This window comes from Papaver somniferum, chromosome 10 (assembly GCF_003573695.1).
Source record: "Papaver somniferum cultivar HN1 chromosome 10, ASM357369v1, whole genome shotgun sequence".
Lineage (NCBI taxonomy): Eukaryota > Viridiplantae > Streptophyta > Magnoliopsida > Ranunculales > Papaveraceae > Papaver > Papaver somniferum.
Genome location: NC_039367.1, coordinates 37,935,589 through 37,956,193, shown reverse-complemented (window position 1 = coordinate 37,956,193; position 20,605 = coordinate 37,935,589). Strand labels below are relative to the sequence as shown.

At 39.2% G+C, this 20,605-nt stretch overlaps 1 protein-coding gene across 1 annotated transcript; it reads left to right on the top strand.

Annotated features, from left to right (window-relative positions):
- The first annotated feature begins 12,035 nt into the window (after positions 1–12,035).
- Positions 12,036–13,067, top strand: LOC113315544. The gene has a single exon (XM_026563811.1). The coding sequence runs from the start codon at positions 12,036–12,038 to the stop codon at positions 13,065–13,067; it is 1,032 nt and encodes a 343-aa protein (XP_026419596.1).
- The last annotated feature ends 7,538 nt before the right edge of the window (positions 13,068–20,605 follow it).

Here is a 20,605-nt window from a genome sequence, read left to right as displayed (position 1 = left end):
TGGCGAACCCTTGGCCAGAGGATTCCCAGACGGGGGGGCCGAGGCAACGTTCTAGGATATGGGGTTAAAAAATTTACATACACCCATTCCGTCGACCCGTTGCCTTAAGATTGGTTGGGTATCTCTTTCTGCTGGGTGCCTTCCCCCTGGTCTTACACTTATGGACACTGATGGGGGAGCCCTGAGAGATTGTAGATTAACTACTTTCCCCAATATTGTTGATAAGTTGATTTCTTGAATTTTTAGGAAAGCTTGTTTGATTGATAGGTTGAGGCCTGCAATTCCTCGTCCAGAGATAGAAACATGTAGAGCGGTCACGCTGCCTTCTTCTTCTGGTACTCTTCACGCAGATGCAAAGCTGCGTTGCTCCTATGGGTAATATGGTTTAAGCCACTTAGCATTCCAAGGATGTCGGAGGACCTCGCCTTTCAGATTGCGAAGGTAATAGGAACCGCTTCCCGCAATGTCGTGTATTATAAAGGGTCCTCCCCACGTAGGTGCTAACTTTCCCCATCTCTTTTCTCGTTGATACTGTGGGATAGTTCTTAACACATACTGTCCCTCTACAAAATTCCGAAGCTTGACCTTTTTGTTGTACTCCCTTGCTAGTCTTCGTTGATAATTTTCCATCTTCTGCAATGCTGCTTCCCTTCTTTCTTCTAGGTCGTCCAATCTCTCTAACATCATGTCTGTTGTGAGATTTTTCTCCCATGCTTCGGTCTTTGTGGTTGGCATGAGGATCTCTGTCGGGATGACTGCTTCAGCTCCATAAGTGAGGAGAAACGGGGATTCCCCGGTGGCAGATCTTTGTTGTTCTGTATGCCCATAACACATTATGCAACTGTTCACACCATCGCCCCTTATGTTCGTCTAATTGTTTTTTGAGGATAAGGGCGAGGGTCTTGTTGGTAGCTTCCGCTTGTCCGTTGCTTTGAGGGTATATGGGGGTGGACTTGTTTTTCCTTATTTTGAAAGTGTCAAAGAGCATGTCTATGTTTTTCCCCTGTAATTGTTTACCATTATCGGACACGATTTCCGCTGGTATGCCGAATCTGCAAATAATATTTTGGAATATGAAAGTAAACACGTCCACGTCTCTGATCCTGGCTAAGGCTTTGGCTTCCACCCATTTACTGAAGTAGTCCGTGGCTACTATCAAAAATCGTCTTTTCCCTGACCCTTCGACGAAAGGCCCGACGATATCTATGCCCCATTTCGCAAATGGCCACGGGCTATCTACAGAATTTAACAGTGTTGCCGGCGCGTGTATTTTTTGGCGAAGCGCTGACATTCTTCACACCGTCGGGACATCCTTGCGGCATCCTGTATCATTGTGGGCCAGTAATATCCTTGCGTTTTTGCTTTGTCGGCTAGTGACCTCATGCCGCTATGATTCCCTGCGTCACCATAATGGATGTCGTTTAGAATTCGGTGCCCCTCTCCGGGATAAGCAACGTAGTAATGGCCCGAGGAAGGATTTCTTGTACAGGACCCCATCCCGGAGATCATATCTTCCTACTTTGGAGAGTATTTTCCTAGCTTGTTTATGATCCGCGGGTAAGCTTCCCTTTTCGAGAAACGCATGGATCACCGTTCTCCAATCATCTTCGTTGCTGAAGTCTTCGTCTTGATTTGCTCTTGACAGGATTCTTCTTCGTCAAAATCGTTATGGATGTCTTCTCCTTGGTCTTCGATATTTTCTTCCACTGTCTTGATTGGTAGCGAAGGAGAATTGAGATGCAATCGAAGGCTCGTATACCCTTGTTATTTTAATAGCTTCGACGCTTTTATCCTTCAGCATGGATGATATATATGCTAGGGCATCCGCATGCCTGAGATCCTTTCTGCATAAGTGCCGGAATTTGATGTTCGGAATTTGTGACGCCAATGTTTGGACCAAGGCCATGTAAGCTGAGAGGGTGTCATCGTACACATTGTACTCGAGCTCTATTTGCCGTATGACAAGCTGCGAATCACTTGTCAGTCTTACATCGGTTACCCCCATTTCTATTATTACACGGAGGGCATGTACGACTGCCTCGTATTCAACGATGTTGTTGGTATGCTCTTTGAATTCTAACCTGAGTGCCTGTACAATTTTCTCCGGTTGGGGTGGTGATGACAATGCCTATTCCTGCTCCTTCCTTATTTTTGGAACCGTCGACGAAGACTTCCCATTGTCTTTGACTCGCGGGTTCGAGGATATCCATTGGATCTTTGCTTTCTTCTTCGGCTTCTGGTATTCCCTTAATCTCTTCGTCGTTGTCCAGGGGGAGGTCTGCTAAGAAATCCGCCAAAACTTGGGATTTTCGAGAATGTTGAATTTCATGAATGATGTTGAATTGGTCCAGGTGGGTGTTCCACTTGGCTATTCTGCCCACTTTTCCCGCGCTTTTGAGGACTGCTTCCAGTGGTGCTTTGCATGGGACGCGGACGAAGTGAGTTAGGAAGTAGGTTCTCAGCTTTTGAGTAGCCCAAACCAATGCTAGGATAAGCTGTTCGATCTTTGTGTAGTTCCTTTCCGCAGAATTGAGGGTCTTACTGACGTAATAGATAGGTGTTCTATCTTCGTATTGGTTTTGACCAACACTGCGCTGACTGCGTCTTCTGTTGCTGCTATGTACAATGCCAAAACCTCATCAGGATCCGGTTTCTGCAGGATCGGAATTGAAGCTAGGTGTTCTTTGATTTTTTGGAAGGCTTCTTCGCATTCTGCGGTCCATTCAAACTTGCTCCCTTTTTTGAGAATATTGAAGAAATGTTTGCATTTGTCCGAGGATCGGGCAATAAATCTGCCCAAGGCTGCGATGGACCCATTGAGTTTCTGCACTTCTTTTAAATTCTTCGGGGACAGCATTTCTACTATGGCCTGAATCTTTACTGGGTCTACCTCAATGCCCCTTTTTGTTACCAGGTACCCGAGGAATTTTCCCGAGGTGACGCCGAAAGTACATTTCTCTGGATTCACTTTCATGTGATGTTTTCTCATTGCTTCGAAGATATCTCTCAGATCCTGGTGGTGATCTTTGCGTAGCTTGCTTTTGACGAGCATATCATCAACGTAAACTTCTAAGGTACTACCAATCCATGGCCTGAAGATAGCATCGACCATTCTTTGGTATGTTGCCCCTGCGTTTCGAAGTCCGAAAGGCATTCTAGTGTAGCAATAAAGGCCATGTGGGGTGTAAAACGCTGTGTGTGGCTGATCTTCTTCTGTCAGGGCTACTTGGTTGTAGCCAGAATGTCCATCTATGAATGACAGCTCTTCATATCCTTCTACCGCCTCTACCAGCTGATCTATGCTTGGCAAGGGATAGCTGTCCTTTGGACATGCCTTGTTGAGGTTAGTAAAATCGATGCATATCCTAACCCCTCCATTTTTCTTAGGAACGACGACCATATTGGAGATCCACGTAGGGTACTTGACTTCCTTGATGAAACCTGCGTCTAGTAGTTTCCGAAGTTCTTTTTCCACGGCCTTATGATACTCCGGTGCAACTTTTCTTATTTTTTGCCTGAAAGGTGGTGTGCCTGGTTTGATGCGCAGCTCGTGTTGGATTACTTTTGGGTCAATCCCACGCATATCTCCTAATTTCCAGGCGAATACATCCGCGTATTCTTTAAGTAATTTGATTAGAGAATCTTCTCTTTTTTCGTCCATTATGGTCCCTACTTTGATCATCTTCGGGTTTTCTTCCGTTCCTATGTTGATTTCTTTTACGGGCTCTACTGGCGTGAACACCGGCTTCGGACCCCCGAGAACTGGGACGTTCTTTGATTGCTATTTAGTATGTTTCTGTCCTTCGTTGGCTGCTGAAGTACTTGTCTCTGTGTTTATGACATTATCATCTTTGGTCAAACCCCTTTCTGTAGTTTCCTTGAGGAACAGGTCTATGGCCTTCTCTTTCGCGGCTTCTTTATTTTTAATTCTTCGGGTTTTTCGCTGCTCTTCTTGTTCGTTGTTCATGCGATCCTGAGTGGCTTGGCACTCCCTTGCAGAGACCCGATCTCCCTTGATTTCCATTACTCCCTCAGGTGTAGGGAATCTGAGATATTGGTAGTACGTTGCCGCCACTCCCTTGAGTTTATGTAGCCACTTTCGTCCGATAATGGCGTTGTAGGGGGATGGGGCGTCAACCACGCTGAATCGTGTTTCTACTTTCATGGGTCCGACGTTAACTTGCAACACGATGTCTCCCAATGGCTTCGTGGGTGAACCATTGAATCCGTAGATGGTGTAATAAGAGGTCATCAGCTGTTCTTCATGGAGTTTCATTCGTTTGAATGCGTCGTAGAATAGAACGTTTACTGAGCTTCCCCCGTCTATGAGGATCTTTTTGAGGTTACATCCGGCCACTGGTAGTGTGAGGACCAGGGGGTCGTTATGGTCTTCCATGTCCTCTTCGATATCCTCAGCATCGAAAATAATAGGCGAGTCCATCCACTCTTCGTGCTCGTCCACCTCTTTCCCATCGATCTTATACAATTCGCAGCGGTCTTCGAACTGCTTCCGTAACCTCTTTCCTATCTGTGCTGTAAGTGAGGGCCCTGCGGCTTCAGAACACGAAATGGTGTTGATTGTGCGGTTCCCTTCTGGAAGCTGGACTGGCTTGGTTCGTTTGGATCTATCCTCGGTGACATCCTTTCGTATGTACTGTTTGAGCTCGCCAGCATCGATTAATTTTTGGATCATTATTTTGAGGTTTTTACATTTTTCGGTCTGGTGTCCGTTGAAGCAGTGATATTCACAATAATGTTTAGACTTCTCGGTTCTCGAGGGATGTTTTCCCTTAGACCATGGCCACTCCAGGTTTTCCCTTCCTTTGATCTCTCTCTGGATCCGAGCATAGCTAGCATTGAGCTTCGTGTAAACTTGATCTTCGAATTTTCGATCGCCTGTTCGTCGTTCGTCCCTTCGTTCCTTCCTGTCTTTGTGAGGCCTCTCCGCTGAACAATTCATTTTGTCCCCATTGGTTTGTTCTGCTGAATTGGTACGGTGAGACTTCTGCGTGTATGCCCTAGGGTTTTCACGCTGGATTTCTTCAAGACGAGCGTGCTTTTCAATAATTATTCGAAGATCTCCCTCTGTCTTAGGTACGCTTCCATGAATCTCAACGAATAGTGGACTCATTCGGTCTAATACCCACTTGTAGCAGTTGATACTTACCACCGGGTCCACACTCCCTATGGCTTGGCAGACCTTGTGCCATCTGTTAGTGTATTCCCTCGTGGTTTCCTTATAGCCGATTGCTAGCGAAAAGAGCTTATCCATTCCAGTATTAACAGCCTTGTTGTACATGTAAGTTCTTAAGAACTTTTCTGCGAGTTGGTCGTAGGAGTGGATGGAGTCTGGCGGCAGATTATCAAACCAAGACAATGCCGATCCCTTCAGGCTCGATGGGAAGTACCTACAGAGTACTGCGTCGTTTTGACTCCATCTAGCCAAGACACGGTTATAATATCGAATGTGTGCAGCGGGATCACTGGATCCGTCATAGCATTCAAATGTCGGGACAGGGCACTTGAGTGGAATGGGGGTGCTGGCCAGGCGATGAGTTAGGGGCGTGGAGTTAGCCTCTCTCATGACCTCTTCTAACCTTCCCCCGCCTTGTCTACTTTTTAACTGCCTGATCTCTTCCATCATTTCATCACGCAGCTCTTCCATCGCGCGGTGGTGCCCTACGCTCTTCTGCTCGTGATAGCTTGACTCTCCGTCGTTATAATCCGGGTCGGATGCGCTACTACCCCTTGCCGCTTTTCCATTTGCTGCTATGATGACTCTTCGGTCTCGATTTGGTTATGGTGCCTTTGAACTTGCTTCATCGAGTTGTTGGCTCGTCTTTGTGCTTAGGGCAATCCGGTCTTTTAAATCCTGGTTTTCTCTGGCCAACAGAGCTACAACATCTGCGTAAATCTTCTGGCTCTTCTTCAATTCCTCAAGCTCGGCCATCAATCGATGTGATTGGTTCGACCCCTGATTGGGAGTCCCAGCTCGTGCTACTACGGAAATGGTGCCGCCTTCTTCTATGGTTTGCACTAAAGGTGGGGGAGGTTCATCTTCGATTGTCGGCATTTCCAGATCGGGCGAAGTGCCCATCTGCGGCGTTAGAGCCGCCGACAAGTTTGATTTTGCTCGTTTGTTGATGGCATTCCGAAGGTCGGCGGGTGCGCGGGTTGGTGTGTTCTGGATTCATCCACCCTTTCTTTTGGTTGGTGAAATTGATTCGTAGCAAAAGTTTTACTGGCTTCCGCAGCCTTTGGGGCAGCCGCTGTTATACTATACTTTGTTGCCGCTGCTCTGAGGGCCGTGGCTGCGACAGAGTTAGCGTTCATAGGCGAAGTGATTTCCGCAGTGTCCTGCCTCTGACTGGTCATTTTGGCTTTGTCTCCTTTCTGCTTGCTCCGGGTGATGATCGGGGTTGTCCTTGGTGCTTCCTTTGACGTGACTTTGGATTTTCCTGCTTCCTGCATCTTTTCCATCGTGGGTCCTTTTGTCGCTTTCGTTTTCTTTCTGCACAAGGGAATTTCAAACAGCGAGAAACAGAAATGTCCGTGCGGATCGGGTTAGTTTACAAAATTCCTTACTCTAAGGCCGGGAAAAACTGCCCGAGGGCCACAGAACTTTTAAAAATGCGGATTCATTGAAGGTACGCGGGAACGTGAAAGGATCCCCTTGAAAATGCACGTAGATATTTTTGAAATTTTTTGAAAGCGACCCACTAGAAAGCCAGGTCCGTACGAGATCTAAAAAATGTAAATCCATGGATCTAAGCGATAAATAATTTAACCATTTTAAGTAGCTTCGACAGATACTTCCAGGACCATCGAAGATAACGGGTGCGTTTTTGAATATAGTAAAGTTAACAAAAGGTAAATACTGCTACAGCTGATGAAATAGAGCAATCATATGCTAATTTAATATGAAATCACAGGATAAGATAAATCTTTTACCGGGACGAAGTCCCTGTTTCTAGCGCCAAATTGTGAACACATAAATCACGAAGGCATCTATATGTTCACAAACAATATTCTCACTCTAGGTACGGACTCGCACTGATAATACAATGGCATTGATTCCTTGGCTCCAAACCTTCGGGTTTATCATAGCCTCATCCAATAACATCGAGAGGGGCGTTTACGTAGGGGAAGTTAAAGAACACGAAGCATAAAAGTAAAACTCATGGAGCGTTAGGCAAATATAAAGTGCTGAAATGTAAATAAGACTGGGATTTACGTGGTTCAGCACTAAGGCCTACATCCACGGGGTTGTTGTTTCACTATATACTCGATGGTTACAAAGGTAGTCGAGTTACTTTGGGGTTTACATAGATCTGTATATGGTAAAGGACTAACTTACACTCACAATTTCTCTCTCCTTCCCTTCCTCCATTTTCTGATCCCCTTACTCTTGGTGGAGAGGGGGTATTTATAGGGTTAGAGTGTGGGACCCATCTCTGAGGACCGTTGGAACCTTATCTTCTTGTGTTCTGTGTCCATCACGCGGGGGTCTTCGTTTATTACTTCATCACGCAGAGTCGTCCTCGTTCGTTCCACGGGTTGATCGACACGTATGCTGCTCAGAGTGTTTAATGCGGGTAGTTGAGGTGGCTGCTCGTGTCAGGCAAGTGTCTTCTGCCCCTGTCACATCCATGTCAGTTCATTTTCTCTCCACCGTTGATCTTGGCTTCTTTTGGGGATGAGATAAAGTAACTCTTCGAGAGTTATCTAGTGCTCCGCAGTACATCGTGTTACCGGTACGTCTTTTTAACTTCTGCCCTTAGATTTGTTCGGGCAAAGATCCAACGTCGGCGGGATGGTCATTTTGGCTGTGGGCACATGTCATCATGCTTTGATGACTTTGTCTGCATGCTCTCCATGTATGTTCCTATATACACGTGTTTGATGATGAAATATGTGCACACAATAATGTATAAACAATTATTCATATTTTTCTCTAATATGGTAGAGCAAGAGTTATTCTGTTTGATCTATGTTAAGCTTCAGAGTTAATTGTCTAGCCTCCACATGCATACATGTTCTAGTAGTTGGATGATTAAAAATATAATATCACTTCAAAACCTTCTGCTTGGAGCAAACATGTACAGATAATTTGGAAGTCTATGATTCATTGGTATTTGATGAAAAATAGCTACAACTGGACGTATCCTGTAAAATGTATCCAATATTTTCCGAGATTACTATCAAGAAGAACGACATAAAACACTTTACTCAAGTTACATCCATCTACCTAAGAGACACAATTATGATGGACATATTAAAGAGTCAAAAGTTGTTGTTGTTGGTGGTGTTTTATGAATCAAAAACTAACCGATAGATAATGGTACAAGAACAAGCAGTTGTTCCTACCCTACAACTAACTCATGAAAGTAGCTATCATGATGACGTTATAAAAGGGATAGTTGTTAATACGAATATTTAGTAAAGAAAAAATGTATATTCCACGGAGGATTCGTATAAGTGAAGACATTCTGGACTGCACTCGCCACTTTAACTCGATCCAATTCACTCATATCAAACGAGAAGCCAATTTAGTGGCACTCACTCTTGCGATACTCGTTGCTAAATAATATCCACAATTGGCCACCGGTCACTCCCAATTAAATTTCTCATATGTTGGGATTTTAGATTTTGATGGGTGTATTTTTCTTTTTCTTTTTTAGGTTTTCTCTTCTTTTATTAACTTGTTTGGTTTTTGTTAAATCTATTTAAGTCCATGAGCCTAACTAACCTGAAAACTGGTTTGCAAGGTTAGGGTTACCAAGGCTTATAAACTGCAGGATCTTAGATAACCCGCATTATGTGGGACTAATAATCTCAACACGCTCCCTCACGTGTAGTCTCGTTGGGTCTAACACATGGTCAAATGATTCGTCATAAATAACCTACTTTGATACCATATTGAAGTCCATGGGTCTAACTAACCTCAAAAACCGGCTTGCAAGGTTAGGATTCCCAAGGCTTATAAACTGCAGGATCTTAGATAACCCATACAATGTGGGACTAATCACGGCCCCTCACGTGTAGCCTCGTTGGATCTAACACGTGGACATTAAATCGGGTGACGCGGAATAAAGGTGATCAAACGAATCGTCACAAATTGCATGTTCCAATACCATATTGAAATCCACGGGACTAACTAACCTCGAAAACCGGCTTGCAAGGTTAGGGTTACCCAAGGCTTACAAACTATAGGATCTTAGATAACCCACACCGTATGAGACTAATCTCAACAAGACCGACATCGCCTGGTTTTCTGGGTTAGGTCATATGATTTTATCCCAAGAAGATTTGGATACTAAACTTTCTCCAAGTTGCTCGACTCTCTCTCCCACTTTATCAAAGAAAAATGTTGACATATGCAAGTAGAAATTTATCGCTAGTGTTATTTTATCTGTAATGAAACAATGTCGTTTAACGCTTTTAGTTTTCCTTTTTGTTTTGACTTAGAAAGGTCAATATAGTAGAAAGACGATTCAAACCCCACGAAGGTGTTAGAATTGGAAAAAAGATCTCAATTATAGTGAAGTTGGGATGTGCAAAAGATCAATACAACATAATACAATGCATTTTGAAACGAAACCGTAAAAAGAAATAACTAATGCATTACAGCTCGGAAATTTTAGTACCCACACGCCAATTAAAGATTAGTATTTTGACACTGTCACATAATTGTCTTTCACATCCACGTTTCTTCCATTAAACATTCTTCTATTTCTTTTAATCTACAAGCTCACCAAATGATAAACGATTATGGCTCAGATGTTCATACGAATGCTAGAACCTGAACCTTTTCTTTCGAACTCTATTATTATGGCATCAAACCCAAAGGATTTTGGGGCCTAAAATGATAATTGCCATCCAAACGTTGGATATGGGGGGCCTAATCCTTTTGAAAAGTCAAGATTACCCTTACCCAAATCTAACTATTCATTAAAAAAAAAAAATTAATTCTCTTCTTCTTCTCTTCTCTTCTCATTCATCAATCATGATGAAGATAATGATCACAATTTCATCATGATGAATATGATGATCATAAAAAAACAAACCAAAACTATTATCTTCTCCTTCTCCTTATCTTCACATTCTCAAATCATGATGAAAATGATGATCATAATTTCATCATGATGATGATCATAAAAAAAACTCAAAACAATTATCTTCTCATTCATAAATCATGATGAGATAATGATCATAAAAAGAAAAATCTAAGAAAATCCATTATTATTATTTTTCTTTTGAATAGCTAAAAAATCCATTTCGAAGAATATCGGCTTAAAAAAAAAATATGAAGTTGTTTACGACTGGGAGTTCTTATTTTCCCAACCGTAAATCATATGTTACGGGAGGGAAAATAGGAACTCCAAGCCGTCAGATAGGTATATAGTTGGGAAAATTTAAATTCCCAACCGTAATTAAGTGTTCACGGTTATAATTTCCTAGCCGCAGTAAGTAATTCTCATAATCACGAAAGGGAAAAAAACAGAGGTTTACTTTCGCATAGGTTTTCCTAGCCGTAAATATGAAAATCTCTGGGTTTTCCCAGTCGGGAGTACAATTTACATCCATAAAAACCTAGTTGTAACTTGTTCTGATGGTAAGAAAAAAAGGAAAAATACACAGGTTGAGTACGAGTTGATTTTTTTAGCCGTAACTTGAACTTTCGGCTTGGAAAACCTAGAAGTTTTTGCTTCTACAACTAGGACATTCTAATGACCCAGACGTTTTTGATCCCACTGTTGGGTTTACAGCCGTGATAGAGACACAGGTGACTGTGGATGTTGATTCGGCCAAGAGTTCATCTTAACCATGCTGTAACTATAGATTACGGCTAGAAGTTCTAAAATTTCAAACTGTAAAGTTAAATAACGGCTTGGAATAGAGCTTTTTTCGGGCCGCTCTTAGGTATTACGGTTGGGATGACAACTTCTTCCCAGCCGTAACTGGTAAAAAAAATCCAGATTTCCCCCCAAATTCTAACGAATGTGAATCAATAAAAATTGCTCATGGGGGTTGATTACAAGGTTTTTCCGACTATTTTTAGGATAAGTTTCATTATTTCCTTCAAATGTTTTCAAAGAAGTTCATCAAAAATCATCCTTCTCGTTTTTTAAATCAAGGAAAAAAAAAAGAAAACTAGTTTTGACTTTCGGGAGATCAAAGTCTCGATTAATCTTAATCCATTCACTAATACTGATTAGTAAATTTAGTCATCTCAATCAGCAATAATGAAATTGAGGAAGAATAGGTATTATATAAAATATTTAGAACAATGGGTTCTATGATTGCTATTTCATGACCCTAAAAAACCCCAAAAACTCATAAGATTTCTAATCCCCGATAACAGAGTTCTTTCTTTCTCTCTTATTCCGTTTGATGCTTATGGCTGTTGATCGGGTCCAAAGACTCTAAACATGTATCATGAAATTATTTTCACATTCTTGGTCAACCACTTAACTGTTCCACATATTCTTTAACTAATGGTATATGATAAGTGCATGATTATATCCAAGGAATAACAATCTAAACAATAATTGTTTGAGATTAAATATATAGCTTTGAGATTAAATCTATAGCTTTGAACAAAACCATTGGTGGAACGAGATTTCTTTTTAATTATCAATGGGTGAATGAGACATTGAAATCTTAATAGTAGATAAACAGGTTATGTATATGAGCAGCCAACATATGACGTTCCAAAATACATAGTCTCATTCCACCGTAAGAAACATGATGCATACGTATAAAAACGTTAATGGGAATATCGACAAGTTGGAGTTTAGAACCAGTGTCAAACAATGTTCAACCAAAAAATATCTCGCACTTACAATTGTGTACTATTTTATCCGAGAGGGAGGATCCATGGATGGACACTATCTGACAAGATTTGATCTAAATATTTTGATAATACGTTCTTTTTTGATATTCAGAATGGTTGTTGGAATGTCAGTCTGTTATCAACTTTGTTCTTGCCGGAGGATGTAACTAGGATTAGGTCAATTCGAATCAACCCTAATATGAGTGATAAGTTTATGTGGCCCCATACTAGGAATGATAAGTTTACTATTAAATCAGCTTACAGAATCTATATAAATGACATTGCTCCCTTAGATGACTCTGTCTTTTGGAGGAAAGTTTGGAGTATCGACTGTTTGCCCAAGATTAAGTTTTTCTTATGGAAAATTTTTGCGTATATGATTCCAGTTAATTCAATGTTACAGTTTTATAACCCTGATGTGGATGTGATTTTCCCTCTCTGTCACTGTCATGAAGAAACAGTTCTACACTTGTTCATAAAATGTACAGTTGCAAGACACATCTGGTTTGGAGTTTCTTTACTTCATTTAATATCCCCGGATTTGGATTGGATCGATGACTACTTTCTGTATTGGCATAATTCTGATCTGGGTGAATCTCCCTTTAATGTTTCTTGGCCTAGCATAGGTACTATTACTATGTGGTATATTTGGAAGCTACGGTGTGATGTGATCTTTAGAAATGCTTCTATTGATCTGAATAAGTTCATCTTGGATACTAAGAGAATGTTTAACATTTACATTTCTCCTCGCATTCGTCCTGCTGATGTGCATAGTGATATTAAGATCCCTATTGCTGAAGTGGATCATTTTATGTTTGTTGATGGCTCTTTTAAAGACTTTAATATGGGTTTGGGTGTTATTTGGTGTGATGTTGCAGGAAATGTAAGAAGTTCTTGTTCGGACTATGGTTTGATTCCAGATGCAGTAGGTGCTAAAGCTGGTGCTCTAATTTTGGCTATCTCTTGGGCAGAAGAGATGAATCTTTCCAGAGTCGTCTTTGTTAGTGATTGTATTCAACTTGTGCACTTCATAAATGGAGTCAATTCTAATATTGCTTGGATAAGTAGTGATTTACTAGATCGATGTCGGAGTTTAATTTCCAGTTCAGTTTCATTTAAAATCATGTACATTAAGCGTGTGAAAAATCATCTAGCTGACCGACTTGCACGTCGGGCTAGAAAACTTAGTCTTTCGGGTCTCCCTTCCTTCTTTTTTGAACTCTCTTATTAGGAAGGAGAACCTGAATGTTGTTTGTAATTCTCTTCTTTCTTAATCTATGGGTGTGTTTCTTAGCCAAAAAAAAAAGATCCTACAAAAAATGAGCATAATCGGAGACGTATAACACCATTATATATCACTTTGAAAATCAATCGTATACTAACGGTCGAAACTAAAATCGGTAGATGATGAGGTTCAATATCTCGATTGTGATTCGTGTCCGACGTGGTGTGACTCAACTTTGAATGAGAATTGCAATTTTTGTAAGGATGGATGCGTTTTGTGTTGGTTTGGTTGGTTTAAAATGACAACAATGTATCTGATTGTTTATATTAAATAGGTTTCTTAAGCGGTCTTTATATTTAGGACTGATGTGATAAAATGTTAGTATTTTGTTAAAAGTCTTTTATTTTTATTTATTTTTCCGAGTAAAAGAAAAATAACGACCGAAATAGATATACTGGATGAGATATTAAAAAATTGAAAAACTGTATTGTTCGATGATCCAGAGGACCTCTTGAAATTTGAGGGGTTCCACGGCCTGTGATAATACTTTATTATGATCCAGAGTGTGTTGGGTAGCTTACCAATTTATTACTTATCTATGTTTCAAATGCCGGCAACAGTAGCTAGAGATATTGAGAAAATCTTGAGAAATTTTCCTTGGGGTTCAAGTAATTTTACGAGGAAGAGAAGTTGGGTTTCTTGGTGTAGAGTGTCATTGCCTAAATATAGAGGGGATATTGGTATCAAGAAGTTGCGACGTGTCAATAAGGCTTTGAATGCAAAATGGATTTGGAGATACGGTGCTGGGAAATACGCCCTTTGCAGGAGAATTATTAATCAAAAATCCGGGGGTACAGTAGAAGTGTTCATCCCATCTGCAACAAAATCATCTGTATGTCGTAGTTTATGGGCTGAATTTTTGAAGGCAAAAGATTTTGTGATGAATGGTATTGTTTTATCTCTTAGTTATGGTTTGTGTATAAACTTCTGAGATGATGTCTGAATAGATGAATATCCCCTCAAGCAACTCTTTCCTTCCCTCTATCTCCTTTCCAACACAAGAACGCAATGGTAAGTGATTTGATCTCTCTTTATGGTGCTTGGAATTTCAATTTTTATCGACATTTGAAGCAGAGATGTTGGAGGCAGTAGATTTATTACAACTATTTGGTGACCCGTCTATATTTTATGTCGAGGATACACGATAGTGGAGATACGGGGAAGATTTCTCCGTGGATAATGTTTATGAGGCCCTGAAAACTGGTGGATTATTAGATTTCCCTGCAAAACAGTCGTGGAATTCTAATGTGCCGCTGAAAGTATCTTTCATGGTTTGGACATTGTGTTTTAGTGGTGCCCTTACTTTCGACTATCTTTACAATGAAGGTATGGTGCAAGATCCTACTTGTGTTTTTTGTGGTGATGTTGTGGAGACAAATGAACATCTCTTCCTTCATTGTAAGTTTGTTTTTGATATTTGGTCTTACTTCATAGATAGTTTTGAGATCAAATGGGTCTTAGCTACGAATGTGAGCTATAATTTATGGGAGTGGGGTGACAAGAGCCGGAAAAAATCTAAAAACAGAAAAAGGAAAATATGAAGTATTATGCCTTTTGCTATTTGGTGGTGCGTTTGGAGGGGAAGAAATGCAAGAATCCATAATAATGTTAGCAAAGATTTGAGTCAGTTAATAGTAGATATCAAGTGTCTCATGTTTAATTGGGGTTTGAAGTCTGATTTGTTCTCAGGTTTTTCTTTGTCTACTTTGTTATGTAACTGGAATGTTGTCATGCATACTTCCATGTAATCTGTGTACCTGGTTGTCACTATTTTGGTGATACTAGGTTTTATTTTATAAAATTTTCCTTTTCAAGTCAAAAATAAAATAAAATAACAGTTGCCTCGGTGATAGTTTGTGCCTTGTATCTCAGTATAAAGTTCTTCTCTACACGGTTAACTCTCGTGATAATTGTATATCTACCAGGGCTGAAATTTTGTGGGATTTCCCGGTAGACACAACATCAGTGGGACCCACAGTGGGTAATACCCACCCCGCAATTCTCCAGCGGGGCCTGTCAATTAGCAACTTTGTCCTCTCTCTTGCTATCTCTCACTCACTCCTTCTTCTTAAACATAACCCATCAAGAACAACCCTTCTCTTCCAAGATCTGGTCCATTTTGGATCGGATCTGAGCAGATTTCTTCACTATTTCTTGTTTTCTAGGTTAGTTAGTAGTTTTAGCTTAATTTTTATTATGTTTTCTACTTATCTACACTATTATGGTGGTTTTATCTACTCTTTTGAGGTTTATCTTCGCTTTTATGGCGGTTTTTGGTTATTGAGCTGGGTTCCAAGATCGATAGAGATGCTCTCCAACGACGAAATCTTCATCTTCATCGGTGATTTCTTTGACGATGGAAGCTTCATCACTAATTACAAGAGATTTGAGTAAATCGATTACTCCTATTTCGGGAGCATATCTTTCTAAAGAAGAAAAACAAACTAAATGGTTGAGATTTACTTCCGAGAAAAACCATTCTTCATCTGATTTAATCGGATCTTATTCATACTTGTATTTGTCTTAGGATTAGTTTAGTAATGTTGTGGCTTTTGTAAAAGCGTTTTTCTGCTCCGTTGTGTTGTGTAAAAACAAAAAACAGTCAAGTGTTTGGTAAACTAGATACCAAAAGCTAAAACCGATTAAAAAAATGATCAAATTGTGTTTGGTAAAATATAGGTTCACTTATTGTAGTTGTAACAAATGACAAAAACAGACATAATCTTTTAATATAGTTTTATTCAATTTTATGGGACTTAAACGTATTAGATATTTATATATATTTTGAGTAACTATTTTTTATTATTGATATAATTTGGGATAAAAAAATTTATACTAAAATCAAATTTTTATTTAATATTGGTTTTTAATTATTTATTTTCTGAGTTGAAATGTATATAAAATATAATTTGAAGGTGAAAATAATAATCTTTGAAGAATGTGACATAGATTTAAAATAATAACCTTTGAAGAATATAGTATGGAGAATAAAAAATTGATTATCAAAGATTTAAGGGCAATTTTGGTTATTTTATATAATGCAGCAAAGATATAAAAGAAAAATCATGCATTAAAATAAGGTGGGACCAAAACTTATGTTTTTAGAGCTTTTAAAAGCTCATCTCCCCCAGCTTTTAAAAGCTAGGGAATTTTGGAAGTGTTTTGGGTTAAAAGCACTTTGAAAATATTTTACCAAACACTAATATGAAAAATAATAACCTTTGAAGAATATAGTATGGAGAATAAAAAATTGATTGATTATCAAAGATTTAAGGGAAATTTTGGTTATTTTATATAATATAGCAGGGATATAAAAGAAAAATCATGCATTAAATTAAGGTGGGACCAAAGCTTATGTTTTTAGAGCTTTTAAAAGCTCATCTCCCCCAGCTTTTAAAAGTTAGGGAATTTTGGAAGTGTTTTGGGTTAAAAGCACTTTGAAAATATTTTACCAAACACTAGTATGAAAAATAATTACTATATATATTTTTTGAAAGTGCTTTTTGAAAAATAAAAGCATTACCAAACCCAGCCATACTCCGGTAATCATTCTTTTTCTCTTGTCAGATTTCTCGGTATTGTACTTTTATGGTATGTTCTTGTTATTTTGTAATTCTTTTATTTTCGATTTTAAACTCATTGTAACCTCGAATTTTCATTAATGAAAGGCTCCTTGTTTATCAATATATATATATATATATATATATACCCTGTCAATTAGCAGTGTGTTTGACGGAATAAGGAATTGATTGCTGGGAATCATATAAAATGGCATTCGCAGATGACTGCTTTTTATTCAAAAAAGCTAATCTAGGTGAGGCAAAAATTTTATTAGACATCTTATCAAGATTTGGGGAGATAACAGGACAGATAGTCAATCTACAGAAATCCGGTATCTACTTCATCCCTAGAATTCATCCGGAACATGGGAAAATCATTGCGAGAATTCTAAAAATTCCTCTAATGACAAAAAATGATAGATATCTGGGAACTCCTCTCTTCTTCGATAAAAATAGAAAAGAAAATTTTGAACCTCTATTACAAAAATACTATGTCACTCTTCAAGGCTGGAAATCTAAATTGCTCTCTCAAGCTGGCAGAACAGTTCTAATAAAATTCATTCTTCAAGGTTATCCAACTTACCAAATTCAAATGCTAGCTCTTCCTAAGGAAACGTTAGATCAGATGGACAAAATCCAAAGAGATTTCTGGTGGAAAAAAGACAAGCCCAAAAGCAAAGGAGGATATATTAGGTCTTGGGCCAGCATCTGCAAGCCTATATCCCAAGGAGGTCTTGGAATCAAGAATCCACACCAATTTAACATAGCTCTCCTTACTAAACTAGCTACCGTCTCATATCAGAGCAAGATCAACTTTGGGATCAACTTCTCAAAGCTAAATACTTCCCAAACTCTCATCCTCTGGAATTCTCTAGATCTTCCAAATTATATTGGATTTGGACTAGTATAAAAAAAGGTTTGGATCTCACTAAAAGAAATTTTATCTGCCAACAGCTTCTACAAAAACTTGGGAAGACAAATGGATTCCTAGCACAGAGATCATTCAGAAGCCCATTAATATTCAAGAGCCAGCTCCACAGAGGGTAAATGAGTTGATCACTCTCGAGGATACATGGGATAAAGAAAAACTTGATACTTATTTTGATCCAGAAATAAAAGCGAGAATCCTAGCTATTACTCCAAAAACACAAGAACAAGACAACGTCAGATGGCAACATCATCTTTCAGGAACCTTTTCGGCAAAAAATGTTTATAAATTTCTCATAAACCAAGATCAAGAGAGTAATTCATTAACCTCCTTTCCCTGGAAAAAAATATGGAAAATCCAAGTAATCCCAAGAATAAAGTTATTCGTCTGGAAATTAGCTCAAAAATCACTTCCATCTAACTCAAGACTTGGGGCACATAATTCAGACATAAACACAAAGTGTCCAATGTGTAATTACCAAGAGCAAGAATCAGAACAACATCTTTTTTCTCCTTTTCCCCTTTGCAAGAGAAATTTGGTTTGGTCTTTCTCTAGAAGCGGTGAATGCTACAATTACTTCGGATTCCATAGAAAATTGGGTAAAAGAGTGGATCACGGACCAAGATTTCAATCAACTATCGGATAAAATAGCTACTATATCCTGGTTCATTTGGAAGCACAAATGCTCGGTGGTTTTTGAGAAAATAAACCCGAACCCGATTCACCTTATGGAGCAAATCAAGAAATTTCTAAACCAGAATACTCAGGAAAGGGTCCAAAACTTAATGAAGATAGAAAAAAGAAATAACCCCAAAGAGAAATGGCCTGACATATCTTCGAATTGGATAATATTTATTGATGCGGCTTTCAAAAAATAGGATTCGACCATGGGATATGCTTTTTTACTTTACTCTGTGGACAACGAAACATTTATGTATATTGAAGCTGGTTCGGAATGGGCCTCCTCAGCCTTTCATGCAGAATCAAAAGCTTTACTAAAGGCATCTTCATGGTTAAGTAAAAATATATTATCCACTGTCTCAATAGTAACGGACTGCAAAACTTTGGCGGAGACGATCAACAAGTCTTGCAAAAACTCTCCTTGGACTGCGGATAACACCATACAAGAAGTGATCTCAATTCTGAAGAAACTTACGCAAGCCCAGGTAAAGTATATAAACATGAAATATAACTCTGCAGCGGACCACATAGCAAAAGAAGCTCGAGTAAAGCATCTTCGGCACAGGTTCTCTCACATTCAGCACAGGGTTCTAAAATCCAATGTTATTTCCAATATTTTTGATAAAAATGAGATTTTAAACGTGTTGTACTATATTTCTTGATTAATATAATTCTTGTTTACATAAAAAAAATATATATAAAATGGCATTACTTGAGGCGAAGTTGTAGCCATAACTGAATTTTTAATATATTCCCATCACATGACCAAGCATGATGTGCATCGAATCTATCTTCTCCCGCGAGCACATCTATATCAAAGAAAACCCACTTGATAACTACTCGAGACCCACTGTTCTCGTGCTTCAGAACTAGTCGATTACGACACAAGATAAAATTGCTTGTTTGTAATTGTATTCGGTTCACTGGGATACTCCACTACCTGCTATGAAGAAGCAAATAACTGCTGAGATTACTGAGATCACTGATCCTCACAGTCAGCAGCTAATTGAACAAGTTAAGGATATTCCAATGGTTGAGGAAAATAACAAAGTGATTGCTCTTCCTCACCAATGGTTCAAAGGTGAAGCATCTTCTACAAATGTTGGCAACAGTGGTGGTGATTCTAAAAGAAAATGAATTGCTCACATGGACTGAACCAATATGAACCCTACAAGGCAGAAACCTACTTGTGTTTAATGTGCAGGACTCCTTCGGAGTCTATGGCTCTTTTCTTGGTTTTTTTGCTAGTTCTGCTTATCTGGTTTTAGTTTTTGCACTTATACTAGTTACTGCTTTATTGTGTTTTTTACTTTCTTTCCTGCAAATTGTATATCTTCCTTTCATGTTTAGTTATTTAGGACTTGTAATATATAATTTGTACTTATTTTGTGTTGTTTACCTTGCCTCTGTGTTTGCATCCTTTAATAGGTTTTTTGAAACTCCTTTAAGTCTTAAATCATACTTTTTATTGGCTGGATCCTTTTCCCTTATCTGTCTTTGGCCCCCATTTCTTTGCTCACCAATTCATCCCACCTTTTCTCTCCTCATCAAGTTTACTTTTCCTGCTATTTGTTGCACTCTGCATTCTTGTTTTCTTTCTTTGACTTTGTGTTTCACTTTGTACTTTTTCCATTTAATCTCCTCCTGCCTAAGAGCTTCCTTGCTTTGGTTCCCTCTGTTGTTAAATAAAATGAGGTTGCTCTCCTGGAATGTCCAGGGTATTGGTAACCCTCTAACTAAGGACCATCTAGACTATCTATGCCAATATCACAAACCCGATATTGTTTTCTTAGCCGATACAAAAGCCCCCTTGTCTAGGATGGAGTTGCTTTTAAAAAAATCTCACTTCCATGACTGGTTTATTGTGCCGTCGGTGGGAATAGCGAAAGGACTAGCAATAGCGTGGTATAATAATGTTGAAATGAAACTAGTTTCGTCAAAATTTAATGTGTGTCATTTCGAATTAAAAATACAAGATCTCGAAACTTTAGTTACATGTGTTTATGGTGCTATCGATACTAATGATAGAATAAATCAGTGGACTCATATTTCAGAAACCGCGAAACTCATTTCAAAACCGTGGATTCTAATTGGAGATCTAAATGTAATTTTGGACCCGACGGAAAAACAAGGTGGCAATCAGACAAGCTCCAGCAGTAAATCCTTTATTATTCAGACTATAGACTCTATGGGATTACAAGACGCAGGATATGAGGGAGCGTTTTTCACGTGGTCTAACAACCGAAAATGGGAAGCAAACATTTGCGAAAGAATTGACAGAGCGTTAACTTCCGTCATGTGGGCACAAAGTTTTC